At 38.5% G+C, this 14,636-nt stretch overlaps 1 protein-coding gene and 1 long non-coding RNA gene across 2 annotated transcripts in view; both read left to right on the top strand.

Annotated features, from left to right (window-relative positions):
• LOC139948501 (uncharacterized) overlaps nucleotides 1-14,636 on the top strand; it is a 30,908-nt gene that overhangs the window by 2,221 nt on the left and 14,051 nt on the right. The gene's annotated exons all lie outside the window — the stretch shown is intronic.
• LOC139948364 (uncharacterized) lies at nucleotides 388-7,814 on the top strand. The gene is made up of 6 exons (XM_071946505.1): nucleotides 388-558; nucleotides 1,275-2,482; nucleotides 3,129-3,267; nucleotides 3,836-3,955; nucleotides 4,543-4,661; nucleotides 5,144-7,814. The coding sequence occupies exons 1-6, from the start codon at nucleotides 501-503 to the stop codon at nucleotides 5,195-5,197; spliced, it is 1,698 nt and encodes a 565-aa protein (XP_071802606.1). The 5' UTR covers nucleotides 388-500; the 3' UTR covers nucleotides 5,198-7,814.

The following is a 14,636-nucleotide window of genomic DNA, read 5'->3' as shown; positions in this document are numbered from 1 at the left end:
TTATATTATAGGTCATCGTAAAATCAGTCATAAATATAAAGTTTGCAATCAACTCAATTTCAAAGATGACCCAAGAAAATTACATCGCTTGAAACAATGTTCAACCGAAAAATGTCACATTCTGATACGTAGTATGTGTTTAGCAAAAACTACATAAAATTTGAGACAAAATCTCAATTTTTTTCCGAATTTGTAAGTGCACTTTTTACTGAAGTTGGAGGCCTGCTACTTACAACCAGTAGAGGGCGCTCCGTAAACAGTAAATTCAACTTCGTCCTCATGTTGTACCTTTTTGTTATTATCTCGTTCTCTTCATAAGCAGCCCAGTCCATATCCCAGCCCAGTCTTGAATACGAGGATGACCTTAGCAGAGTGTATAAAAGAATACCTTATTTTCAAGAAGAAAGTAGAATTTTAGTTAACGCTGAACCCTCGATTTTTGCTGCAAAATCGTCGCGTAAAATTCGTTGTTTTTGTAGATGGTAATCCTGACCGCCTAAATGCAGTCTTTATCGTCGCAGATGTCACAACAGGACCAACAATTGACGAAATTAGCAGGTAAGATAGAACTTTAAAAAAACTGTAGTGTAGAACATGCTTAATGTTATGTTATTGTTGTTATTTTGTCATTCATTTCAATATGTCACAGTCGACAGCATGTCATTAAAATTGTCAGAGTGTCCTTTTCATTATTGTCAGTTTTGGTCAGGGTCATTGTGCCAAGTAACTTAGAATGTTATTGTATTTTTTATGAGGATGTACACGTTTTGTATTATTTGTCATGTTTGTGCTGGCACTGAGCATGCACCACCCACAGTGACTGTTAATTTATAGAAGTGGGGACTGTATGAATATCAGAATTTTATTTCCTTACCTTTTATTAACTATCGTTTTAAGTTTAACAACAAAAGTCCTTGAGTCACAAACAAGAAAAAGAAATTGTGTTCCCTGTAGTTGTGAAGTGTAATTTGTAAACTTAAAAAGAATGTTTTATAACAGAAGTTATAGCTAGCCTATTTTTCAGATGAAGAAAAAACTCAGACGTTGGGTAGTCATATGGTAGTATTACTTACTTAGGAACAGCCGTCTATAATTAAGATAGTTGCGATATTGTAACCCTCCTCCATCGGGAGGAGGGTTATGTTACAGCAACTATTAAATTTAGAGTATAATAAGACTAGTATTTTATAGTAATCAAACTCAGAGCATGTCATTTGACAACAACTACTTCTGGATGCATTCTTGATAGTGAATTTCTTACCTTTCTTTGATAGAATGGTGGCAGTCCTACAGTCAAGCAATTGCTGCTTATACTAACCAGACCCAACAGCCCACATCCCAGTCTAGTACCCAACCTCCTAATGCAGCATCATCTACAAGCAGCAACTCAGCAGCTGCAGCTGCTCAGTATTATGGTACAGGTGGTGTGTCGTCCTCCATGCTTGCTACATCAGGGAATAATCCGGCAGCACCACCGGCAAACCAGTACGCAGACTTTTATGCCCAAATGGAAAAGTACTACACTGCCTGCGGCAATTACTCCCAGGGGCAGAGTTCAGGGTCCTTCAACAGCGGGAGTTACTGTCAGCAGTCAGGTAGCAGCGGTGGTACACACTATTCATCTAGCTCCTCTAGTCAGCAACAGAGTAGCGGATCATATTCTGCAAGTTGGCGGGGATCGGGACGGAGCAATGAACGTGGAAGGGGATGGGGTCGTGGCAGAGGTAGCTTCAGCCGAGGCGGGAGGCAGTGGATAGATCACTGGACTCCAAGTGGACAGGGTCAGGACACACTGAAAGCAAACCCAGAAGATGTCTTTGACTGGTGGGTGGGTCCAACCACAAATGAGTCAACCGTTGGCTCTGCTAGGGGTCATTTCAGTAGTAGGGATGATCGGGGCAGCCATTCTCGTCAGCACGATGTTCACCGTGACGATCATCGCCAGCAGCATGATATACGCAAAGATGACCATCACACTGATAGATACAGAAACATAAGAGACAGTGATCGATCAAGATGGAGCCCCCACAGTGGTAAATCACCCAAAGCCAGATGGGAAGATGACCGAAATATACGTGGTGGTCCGAACACTAACAAAACTCGCTCCTCACTCCCAGAACACCCGAGCCACACTCCTCCAAAACGTATCCCCGAATCCATAAGCTTTAGGAATGCCAGCGCACACATGCCCACCAATGTAGAAAGTCTTGTACAACAACAAATACAGCTCATGATGTCACCCCTTCTCGCTAAGTCTGCTCCCACCATACCTCCAAGACAGTTTACTGTTCCTCCAACGATCAGAGATAAGCAAACAGAACAGACTCAAACTGATACGCACGCTGCTAGCAGTAGGGAACACTTCAACTCCAGGGGAGTAAAAGGGGAGCAGAAAAGAGACAGTACTGAGGCAGGTTTGAAAGCGACAACAGAAAGGTCATCAAGGTCAAGGTCAAGGTCACCAGTGAGGCCAAAATTTGAGGTGAGTTTGATTTAACGAAAAGACGTGCTGGTTGGTACCCGTTATTGCTTCTTTATAAGATTTGTATCTACTGTATGTCAATCAGTGCCCAAACCACTCTTAGTACACTACACATGTACAACAGACTACTAGAAAGTGTTACTACTGGGTACATGGGTTGATTCTGTTTGTACAGCCTACAAGTGTAGACGAGTAGAGTATACTGTTTGAAACGTTGAGACCAAACCGACTCTTTTTAGAGTCAACACTTCCTCCAAAGAGATTTTACACATGGTTGTACCTGCAAGTCTATTATTTATATAATTTATAGTTGCATTGTTGTTACAAGTGTATTGTGTGGGAACTCCATAGTTGATTGACTTTATACATGTATTTAGAGTGTCCTGTGGAATTTTGTTTAAAGGGTAATTTTGGCTGGAGAGTGCACCAATACTCTAAAGTACAATAGATCAATATGCAATTATACCCACATTGTGTTACCACAAATACTGACCACTCTATGCATTGCCTTAAATCCCATACAACAGAGCATGTTTTTCACTTTATCAGTGTCTTGCACACTCTTAGTCCAACGAACTTAAAAAACAAACAAACAAGCAAACAAACATACAGAGTTCCTTCAAATAATAAAGTAGTTGTTTTTCAGGATGACGAGGAAGATGAGGCAAGTAATGATGGAGAGAAGAAGATCAAGAAAGATCCAAAGAGTGATCAGGAGGTGGTGGCAGAGCGCAGCAGAGAGCAAAAGGAGGTCCTGGAAGATACAATGGATACAGCCATAAATGGTAAGCTACATGTAAAGGTTTCAAAAACAAGCAAAAACAGTGGCATTTTCAAACATGGTTTCCCAAAGTTGCTGTCAATACTACAAGTCCCACGCATATTTAAAGGCAGTGGAAACTATTGGTTATTACTCAAATTAATGTTTAGCGTAAAACCTTACTTAGTAATGAGTAATGGGGAGATGTGGATAGTATATAACATTGTAAAAAACGGCTCCCTCTGAAGTAATGTAGTTTTTGAGAAAGAAGTAATTTTCCACAAATGTCATTTCGAAATCTCAGATTTAAAATTTGAGGTCTCAAAATCAAGCATCTGAAAGCACACAACTTCGTGTGTCAAGGGTGTTTTTTTCTTTCATAGTTATCTTGCAACTTTGACAACCAATTGAGCTCAAATTTTCACAAGTTTGCTACTTTTTGCATATATTGAGATACACTAAGATACACAATTACCAATAGTGTCCAGTGTCTTTAAATGTCCATAACTAAGTTAGTCCAGTGTTGGGCCCAAAATGTCCATAACCAGAGTGTGTTTTCATGCCATGCTCTTTATTTCTTATTGTTCACAAAGCCAAGCCAAATAGACCAACAACTCTCGCTGAAGATGTGTCATGTCAGTCACCTGACAGTAGTAACAAGGAACACCCAACAAATACAGGGCTAGAAGGATATGATGCCACCAAAAAATACGGTAAGTCACTTTTAGTTTGTCTGTATTTATCCAAATCCTGACTAGAGCAAGATCTAGATTCTGACTCTGCCTCTTTTGTCAGTATCTTTGTTTTCATTGATTCAGTCAGACTAAGTCTGACAGGGCATTTCTGAATAAAGATATCAAGAAAATAGAGAGTGCAAAAAATAGTTAATGGCCTGACGTTTCAACCCTAGCAGAGTCTAGGCCATTAACTATTTTTTGCATTTATACTCTCGGTCCATTTGGTTGGTAAGTTGTTTGCAACAGCTAATTCTATTTTTCTCAAAATAGAGAGTATGAACTCTAGGGTTAGATTACTGAAGTGATAGAACACCAGCACGTTAATCCAGAGGTCAAAGGTTTAAATCTCACTCTGAAGTGATAGAACACCAGCACGTTAATCCAGAGGTCAAAGGTTTAAATCTCACTCTGAAGTGATAGAACACCAGCACGTTAATCCAGAGGTCAAAGGTTTAAATCTCACTCTCGACAATTTCTTGGTTTGCGCTGTTATTAACTACCCCACTCAGTTTCCCTTGTGGTTTATCACTAAACATTAATAATTTGTATGTTTTGCATTGCAGGGGAGGAGTATATCCATGAAGTCACCGCTTTCCAATGTTTTTTGTGCGGACGTCGATTCTGGCAGCAAAATGAGGCGGAGCGTCACTGCCGTAGCCAGGGCCATTTCACCAACTATCAGGTATGAAGACTAAATAACAATAATGGCTTCTTATATAGTGCTTTGTCACACCCCAAGGGGCACACAAAGGCGCTCAATATTTTCTTTTCAACAGGACAAGAAGAGCTATGTTTTGAAGTGTGAGACCCATTTATTATTTATTAACACCCTCTAATGGTTTGCAAGATGCTGCGGCGCATTCAGCAGCCACTAACAAAAAAACACCAGGGCAAACCCCTTCTCTTAACGATCAGGCTAAGTGGATTATTTTAAATGTTCATTAGTGGTAAACGTTTTGCTTAAGGACACAAGAATCAAGACCAGGACTCGAACCCTTTCTCTGCTGATCAGAAACACCTGAACTTGAAGTCTGGTGCACCTAACCACTTGGCCAAGAGGGGCCAAGATAAATACCTCATGGCCTAACCAATCAAGCTTCTCCTTTTTTATTGATATTGAAAGAGGTTTGACACCCTTCTTTTTCTCTTAACTTTATCCAACAGAAGCGCAAATTGAATCTGGATGATGATGATGATGATGATGAAGACGATAAATAAGAAAGACTTTATCACCTTGAACAATGTTCATCCCTTCCCCTCTAAAATTATTACGATAATGAAACTGTGTTCTGTTCCTGTGTTTACTCATTATTTTTAAACACCAGTAGTGAGCAGGTTCTAATGAGACATGTTTGACCACTAGAGGGCAGCAGACTTACCAGGTCAATTTCAATGGACAATGTAGTTCATTCAGAGCAGGTATGCAAGGAAGCTTTAAAGTGACATGATAGAGAGACAAAAGAGAGTCAGAATTATGGCTCGTATTTCATATTTATGACTTAGTACCAAGTTTTTAAAGCTGTTCAGTACAAAATATTACTAAGCGCCTTACTTGTAGCAACTTTTCCTTGGATCAGCTGATTTCCACTGTTTTTGATCTCAGTTTTACCATTCAAAAATTTTTTTACTAAATCATTGTTATTTTGTAAAAGAAATCTTTTGTTTTTTTGTGAAGTTACAGTTGCATACCTGGCCTTAAACAAGCAGAAATGGACCCCAGCTAAAATTGATATTTTCAGAGTTATGAAATTTTACCAATATCATTGAGTTTGGGCTGGGAAGCATTTTTGGTCCATGTTATTATGACTATTTGCATATTTCACACACAAATACTTCAGCCAAGTAGCTGCACATATGGCAGCCATCTTGTTTTTTCTCCCATTCATTTGAGGCTGGAATGGAAGAGTAGTCTGGTACCCTGTTGGTATAATTACAATCTGTAATCAGTTATTGTTGTGTCTGACATGGGACATGACCAAGATGGTGACAGGGTGATGAAGATCTTTGGCATTGTGCATGGACCTCCTGAGTTGTCTGTTGTGCCATAAACTATTTGCTGACAAAAAACTGCAAGAAATTTGCAAGCGTTTTGTGAAGCTTACTTAATGAGTTTTAAGAGATGAGCAGAACATGTCTGCAACAAGCTCTAAGAAATGTTAGAAAGGCTTATTTAGAACTGTTGATGACCAACAGTATGGATAAGCTTTATATAGAATGTGTTTTTCTCATTCTCTCTTAAAGGCAGGGTTATGGGTATACTTTTGGTATTTTTGTCAAAGAAAAGTATCTTCACTTGGTGTATCCAAATATTGGCATACAATATAAACTTACTCAGATTCAAACGGTTGGTTGTAAAGTTACTTCGTTCTCTGCAAACAAATACATTACTTCACAGGTGTTGTATCTGACAATGTTGTGTAATATCAACAGCTCTCCGGTGCTCTTTACCAAAGTATGTTTTTTAGTCTTTAACTTGTGAAGTATTTACCAAAAGTACACCCTGCCTTTAAGAGGTATTCATTCACGGTTGTATATTAAAATGTATGTGCATTATTGTTTTAGAAAGTGAGATCTCATTAATGTTGTATTAGGATCTTTGGCAGTCCATGGTGAAGAGCGCCACCAAAAGTAACTTATCCAAAGACAGTTTACTTATTTATTGAGGTACCTGTTTCTACCGTTGGTGGCGTAGTCACAAGACCAGGGTTACACCATCATACTTAGTTGTTAAGTTGGTGTCAGTAGCGTGCAATACTTGTTTTGATAAACGTCATCCCTTCTCAAATGTTCTAAGAAGATGAATGAAGGCCCTCAAAATCCAATAAAAGATAATCCAGCAAAAAAAATGTCCACAAAAAGGGATATGCATGCAGAGATGCATCAGCCTACTCAATTTGCAAGTAGGTATGATTTAGTGTTAGGCCAATGGGATGATAGCAATGTGTTGTTTAGGCTGGCATTTTCTGGATCCATAGTTTGTCTAAAATTAAATGGGTTTTCTATTGCGATATTGTTATGGTTCACTGGGGGAAATTGTGTACTTAATGAATAAAAAAAGGGGAAACTTGTTTTTCTTTTAAAGACACTGGACATAACTGGTAATTGTCAAAGACCAGTCTTCTCACTTGGTGTATCTCAACATATGCATAAAACAAAAAACCTGTGAAAATTTGAGCTCAATTGGTCGTCGAGGTTGCGAGATAATAATGAAAAAAAACCCACCCTCGTCAAACGAAGTTGTGTGCTTACAGGTGCTTGATTGCAGGACCTCAAATTCTGAATCTGAGGTCTCAAAATCAAATTCGTGGAAAATTAGTTCTTTCTCAAAATCTACGTTACTTCAGAGGAAGCCGTTTCTCACAATGTTTTATACTATCAACATCTCCCCATTACTTGTTACCAAGTAAGGTTTTATGCCAATAATTATTTTGAGTAATTACCAATAGTGTCCACTGCCTTTAAAGACCCTCTATTTAATAACTTTAAACAAAGATTTTGTTGGGGGCGATTTCACTTCAGAAGGGTTAAATTTAAAATAAAACAAAATTAATTAATATTAATTTGACAAATTGAAATGCACTACTTTGTCGGCAACGACGGAAGTTAAAGGAATGCCTTGTGCTTATAATTGTTAACTTGAAAATACCCTCTCCAAGCCAAACTCTTGATCGTGTGTTTTATTGTGAAACTCAATATTTCATCAGGTTTATTTTTGTAGTTGATTTACACTTTACCACATCCTGAAATGTTATTGGCAAAACTATAAGTATGATTAGCTGTGTTGTGTGTATGAATAGAGGTCAAGATTTAGACAAAAGAAAAATGTCATTATTTATTAAAGTATTGTCCCTTAAAACCTTGTGTGTATTGTTATTTATTGCAAGTTGATAGGTCAAGCAAAACTGTGTGCAGTGGCTCTAGAATGACTACCAACTAATAACTTATTATAATTAATCATGGATCTGACTGTGCACTAGTCTTTTGTCAAGCCCTACGTGGCTTGCTGGAGCGCCGCGATCCCAAACGACCGGAACGAGAGACTACGTACGCAAGTGACGATGCTTCGCGCGCGTGGTCTCCATTCCAGTCGCTCCCCTGTTTACGCCACGAATGACTTGACAAAAGGCTAGCTGTGCACGACTGTTCATCCTCGTGATGAACGTCATGCCGGATAGTAATTACCATAAAATTAATTGCATGGAAATTGGATGCTTTGTAAATCGAGCTGCGGCGGGCGGGATATGCATTCGCTACATAGCATGCAGTCAGTGGGATCCTTTGGGACTACTTTAAACCAGTGTGTCAGTGATCAATCAACTGAAAGTGCAGTCTTAGTTTTGTTTAATATCTCGAGCCCATTGATCCTGCAGTTTAAAGCTGCTACCTCGTCCCCCGTCCCGTCTACCGGATGGTGGATACGGTCAGTCTAATGGAGCTATAAGCTCAACTTGGTTGTTGCTATTATTATAGCTGTGGTGTAAAATTTTAAATCATTGAAGAGATGTTTCTGTTGTTTCAGTTTTGTTATCAAATTTTACTCCAAATCAATCACCCTCCTTATAATAGTATCTCATGAAATGGCCGACTATGAAATGAAGACAAATTGGTACCTCGTTGGTCCATTTTGTTTCCTTTGTATAGGGCCTGAAATAAAAAGACAATCATTAATTTGATATTTATTTTTATGGTCCGCAAGGAAGGTTGCTTTTTATTGAGAAGGGATGCACAACTTTTAGATTAATATTGTAACAATTCAGATTCTCTTAAAGAAACAAACATTTCGGGATATGCTAACAGCTAACTTCAAGTTCCTCATTGCACTTTTTGTCTTGTTGTATAGCTTGGGTGGTTTTTATACAGGTAGGGCGATGGACGTTTACTTTATGAATCTTAGTACATAGACAACCAAGCCTACACTGTATCTATTATTAGCAAACAGTGTAGAAAAATAAACAAACGTTGAGAAAGTTGCATCCCATTACAAGGGCATTTTAGAACCAGTTGCAGTAAGAAAAATATAAGAATAAAACTATGCAGAACATGTAGAGTATAGGAAATTCAAACTACAGGGTGTCTCAAAAAACCTATACACTTAAAATGGCTGCCGAATAAAAACTATGATTCTGGGGGAAAGAGGTTTGGATGTATGGATAGCTTATGGACTCAACTTTCATATGACACAAACAAGTCCGAAAATAATTAATGATTACGAAAACACTGCTGACTTTTGTGAAGGATAATATGACAAATAGGTTGCACAGTAATTAGCCTTCTAGTTTGCGAGAGGTTAGTCCTTTGGAGCTAACAAAATTCACTACAAGATGTCGGCTACTTATTCTTCGTGAGCGGTGCTCACCCAAGCATGGATTATTTTCGGACTTTTTGGTATCATATGAAAGTTTAATCCATAAGCTAACCATATACATCTAAACCTTTTCCCAAAGAATCACATATTTTCTATTCGGCAGCCATTTCAAAGTATACAGGTGGTTTTTTTGAGACACACGATTGTTCAGATTAGCCTACGAATGATATTGGCACATCATTCAAATATACCCCCAAAATGTCACACCTGCAGTTCAAAACAGGATTTGAAAATTTAAGGTGCTTGGTTACAAAATAGTAATATTTTTGGTCATGATTTTATGATAACAATTCTCAAATTCAAAAATACACTCAGTGATGTATTAACTTTCAATCAGAGTCATTATATTAGAAAAGTGGGAGAAAATGCTGTAAATAATGTCATTTTATACAATTAGTCTCCCCGAGCGCAATTTGAAAAAATATTATTAGACACCTATATCAATGGGTTTTAACAATGGGATTTTACATTCCAAAGAGGAACTAATGCGACATTTAAAAGCTCAATTTCAATGCCGTTTCAATCGAATACCAATATTCAGGAAGAATCTAAAACGTTTACTTTGATATCAACAAAAAAGAGTGAAATACAATGACATTTTTCCGCTTTAGCTGTAAATTTTCCACTTTTCATAAGGACTATTGGAAAACTAAATGTCCCACAAAAATTAATCTCACATTGGATTCCCCTTTTTTAAACAAAAGTGGATATTATATTTTATTATTATTTACAATGTATTCTTGGATGCTAAATAATATACAGCGATTTTAATTATTTTACAAAATGCATCATCTCTGAGAAAAACTCTTAAATAATTTATAATATTCCCGTTTCGATATGTTCTCAATATTGCAACAACCTGAAGTGTTCACCATGAAAGCTTCCCGTTACCATTTGCTAAATAGAACACATTATTATGACTAACCGTAGGCCTACTCGAACCCCCGTCGCCAAACATAACAGGCTGTAGATATTGGTTTTTTTTTCTTCTTTTTTTCTCGAAATACGATGACTGACCTTTAATATGTCTCCCATTAACATGATGGTTATGATAATATTTGGATGGACTCAAAACCATGTTGGCTGCGCTTATTATAGCTATGTAAGCGAGGAGTGCCAATGTTGTGCACAGCCATAATTATGCATAAAATTCCCCGCTAACTCGTGAAATAAGCTTGACGTCAATGCGGAATTCACTTCTTCCATAAGCGCCGATTATTTGCTTAGGTAAGTAGAGCCATTAAATTTGGCCCCTCATATGCCTGGCGCGCTCGTTCATTCTGACCCCCCCCCCCCTACCCCCGGTTTGGAAAATACAGGATCCTCCCCTGGTGTGTGTCCACTGTAGCAGTCACACCTTTGTGATCCTCTCGGCTCCACATGGCATGTTTTTTTTGTTTTTTTGTTTTTTTTAAAGAATGCATGGAGCTTCTTCGTTCACCAATGTATCACACCGTACTTGTAAGCACTTTCTCCGTCACTTTATGCTCCGTTTTATATTGGACTTTATCCTTTACGTTTTCCTGCCCACCCGCTACAGGTTTCTTTCTCCCGCATGCCAGCTCCTTCAATCGCATCGCCGCAACATTCTTTGCTTCCATTAACTTTTGGTCGAAACCTTCCATCCTAACAAATGTGTTATAGTCATTGTCACATTGCTGTTCCTCGCTCTGTTTCTTGATGTACTTTACCATGAAAAGAGTGATGCTTGTAGCGTAGAATAGTAGAACAACTAAGATGTATAACATTGGATCCCCTGTATAGCCAGTGGTAGTCGTAGTGGATGTAGAATTGCTCAGTAAAACATCAATCATGGTGTCATTTATTGATGAACCATTTACTTGGTTGATACCTCCACTTCCACACAACCATGTCACTAGATCACCAGCCATGGCTTGTTGATGACTTTTTGATAGTCCCCTGATCAATTTGAAAGCTATTAACGCGTGATGTAACGCAGTGTTGTTGCAAACACTCCAGTTTCATTCCTAAAACAATGTTATTAAGACAAGCAATAATTAAAGAGCATTAATGTGCTGTTTGTGAGTTGCACTCTTGTCCAATTCTCCTGACACATCATCCCCCACGATAGAGTGGCATCCTCGATGTTATGTCTTCTTTCCATTGGAAAATAATTACCATCTTTTCAAAGTGAATTGATGGATTTATGTTGACATCCATGAGAGAGCGATTAGTGAGTACAATTACACATAGACTATTAACACCATGCAGCGCTTTCCTTGTCACATCCCCAACGGTAACTCTAAACGTAATAATCCAACATAAGATATGCTGAGCACATACACAGAGAAACAACACTTGTGACGTCCGTAAATATATTGTTTCTCACAATTCTCCAACGCCACATACTGTGTATGTCAACATGAATACTAGGTAGTGATTATAATAAGAGATGGGTAGCCTCGCCATCTCTCCGTAAAGTACTGCCTCATTACGATCATATCCACCTGGCAGTGCTAGTTGTATGCATCATCCACACGTCGATTTGTTTCCACTCCTACGCGCGCACGATGAGGTTAAACGCGGGAAACCAGTTTCAACACTTTTGCATCACTGACCCGAACTCACTGCGCACACTTCTCGTCCGTCACACACTGCTAGGACAGTCTCTCGGATACATAATGTTGATACATTCCTGTGCTTGTGATAGAGCCACGAGCATCTTTGAAATACCGGCTTATTATGTCAATTTACTGAATTTAATGCCGTGGTCGGTTCGTGGTTTGATCTAGTGCCCGGCTTGCAGCACTGCAGTATATCGTTACCACGTCACTCACAAGTCCGATGTCTTTTATAGAATACGAACAAGAGTGAACTATCATATGTTATAGCATGCACCTATACGGTTTCAGCCACTTCAGAAAATTATTGTCTTGCATGCCATATGGCCATAGAATAATTAATATAATGTAGGCCTATATTGTTCGCAGTACTAGTCGTTTGCATTATTAGTCCAGAATAACAACGTTCCTCGTGATCCCCATGTATGTTTTAACATGCCATTTTATTATTTTTGCATAGATGATTATATTACGGCTCTAGTGAGCCCAGCCAGCTAGATCAAAGCGATGCTATCCATTTCACCGACCTATATTCTTAAGGTTGTATGTACGTGCTCGATGTGAACAAGAGAAAATGAGCAAGCAGTCTCAAATTGTCCAGATTCAAACATTTATTGAGTCATGAGTTTTTTATTTTGAATTACTATGGAAACATCAAATCAATCCCTGTCTAAAAGTTTCCTTCAAGATTGAAGACAAGGTCAAGGATTTTATGGAACACTTAAGTGAATCAAGGGCCTCTCAGCGGGTCAAGAGTCTTCTATCCAAAAATCAGACTCACCTTCACAAATTTGAAGCACTATAATTCGAAGCAAGAATTGTCAGTTTTAGAGGTAGACCCTAAACGGAGAAACATGGAGGTTCATCCTCCGTGGGAGAACATAAGCAGCAGGGGGACTATAATGCACTGGGCTCACGGCAGGCCTTGAGATTACCTTTGTTATAAATTGGCCTCGTAAACGTTTTACTTGCCCAAGACGTTTTAATAGCCCATATTTAATATTTCAGTGTCTAATGCATGGTTTGCGGCTGTGTATTTCTACTTGCCAGGTTAAAGTTGTTCTTGTAGAGAACTATCTTACTTTCTGATTTGTAAATGGTAGTAACCAGGACCTGTTTAATGTCAAATTATAATCAGTTAAAAAAAAAAAAATCTTTCGTCTGCAAAGGAAGCAGACAAAGCGCAGTTTGGCAAATTTTGAGATGGTGTTTGTAGCAGGATTTACCAGACACGGTACACAGGGCTAGAGTTAAAGGCAGTGGACACTATTGGTAATTATTCAAAATAATTATTAGCATAAAACCTTTCTTGGTGACAAGAGGTTGGTGGTATAAAACATTGTGAGAAACAACTCCCTCTGAAGTGCCATAGTTTTAGAGAAAGAAGTAATTTTCCACGAATTTGATTTCGAGACTTCAAGTTTAGAACTTGAGGTCTCGAAATCAACCATCTAAACGCACACAACTTCGTGTGACAAGGGTGTTTTCTTCTTTCATTATTATCTCGTAACTTTGATGACCGATTGAGCTCAAATTTTCACAGGTTTGTTATTTTATGCATATGTTGAGATACGCCAACTGTGAAGGCTAGTCTTTGACAATAACCAATAGTGTCCACTGCCTTTAAAGGTATCCGAGATAAGCCGTCGCTCAAGTAGGGAATCGAACCGGGGTCCCAAAAATTGAGACAGTGAAATAAACCACACTAACTCCAGCATTTCCTTCCTCCATGCTTGGAACAAAACCATCCACTGCGACCCGCACTCATATACGACCCTCGAAATAGTCCCCTTAACCTATAGATCAGATTTATTTGGTCTCCAAACAAAAAATGCACACGTGGCATTTAACTCTAATGAGATGTACTAAATAAAAGATAACCAGATTTCTCTGCAGCCCTGATCATCAGTATTTACCACCAAGCACCCGACCATCTAATAATCTCGCCCACATTATGTCTACATAGTCAAATAAACAGTGCATACATCAACGAATGGTTGTGTACACAGTTCCTTATTCACAAGCAATCAGGCATAGTTCCTTATTCGCAAGCCCTCAGCCCTGCATAATGAATTATTTCGCGTGACAGAAGCAGTCAACAGTCGAAGTAGTATGTTATTATTGCAGTGAAATAATTGATGCAGAGTGATGCATCAGTGGACAAGACCTATATCATGCAATAAAGCCCTTTCACACGAGAGCAATTAAACACGGGTCCCATGCTTAATCTTAGCACAGCTATGAAATGTTACCAAATGCTCCTCGTTATGGACTATATTGTGTTTACCGTCCATAAAAGATGGCTAATTTCTACAGAGACCTTAGTCCAAACATTGTTGTCTATTCACACGAAGTGCTATTTGTGTGAAAGGGGCTTTTTATAGACACAAGACATGACTTCCAAATCATCGTGGTCCTATTGTTAAAGGAAAAGTTTGGAACCGTTTGATTTTAATTCTAATGTACCCAACACTGAAAATGTCATTTCAAAAGTCCTGCTCTAGTCAAATTTTCTTTGTTCAACCCCAAATTAATTAAAAATATTAAATTAAATAATGAATTGATATGGGAGGGTGAATTATGTATTGTTGCTTTGCTCTCTTCAGCCCCGTGCAGTTTGCTTTCTCTGTGGTAGACCATAAACAATCTATAAGCACAAGTCGCCTTCTTAATTGATTTAATTGATGTTACATAAAGCGTCTGGGGCAAG

This window comes from Asterias amurensis, chromosome 15 (assembly GCF_032118995.1).
Source record: "Asterias amurensis chromosome 15, ASM3211899v1".
Classification (NCBI taxonomy): domain Eukaryota; kingdom Metazoa; phylum Echinodermata; class Asteroidea; order Forcipulatida; family Asteriidae; genus Asterias; species Asterias amurensis.
Note: the sequence above shows the minus strand (reverse complement) of the source record. Positions and strands in the feature narration are given on the sequence as shown.

Bases quoted from the DNA above. Each gene is read 5' to 3' on its own strand.
- LOC139948364 (XM_071946505.1), top strand. From the start codon at position 501: ATGCAGTCTTTATCGTCGCAGATGTCACAACAGGACCAACAATTGACG. The intron at 559-1,274 runs GTAAGATAGAAC...TTTCTTTGATAG, and splicing joins ACAATTGACGAAATTAGCAG to AATGGTGGCAGTCCTACAGT. The intron at 4,662-5,143 runs GTATGAAGACTA...TTTATCCAACAG, and splicing joins GCCATTTCACCAACTATCAG to AAGCGCAAATTGAATCTGGA.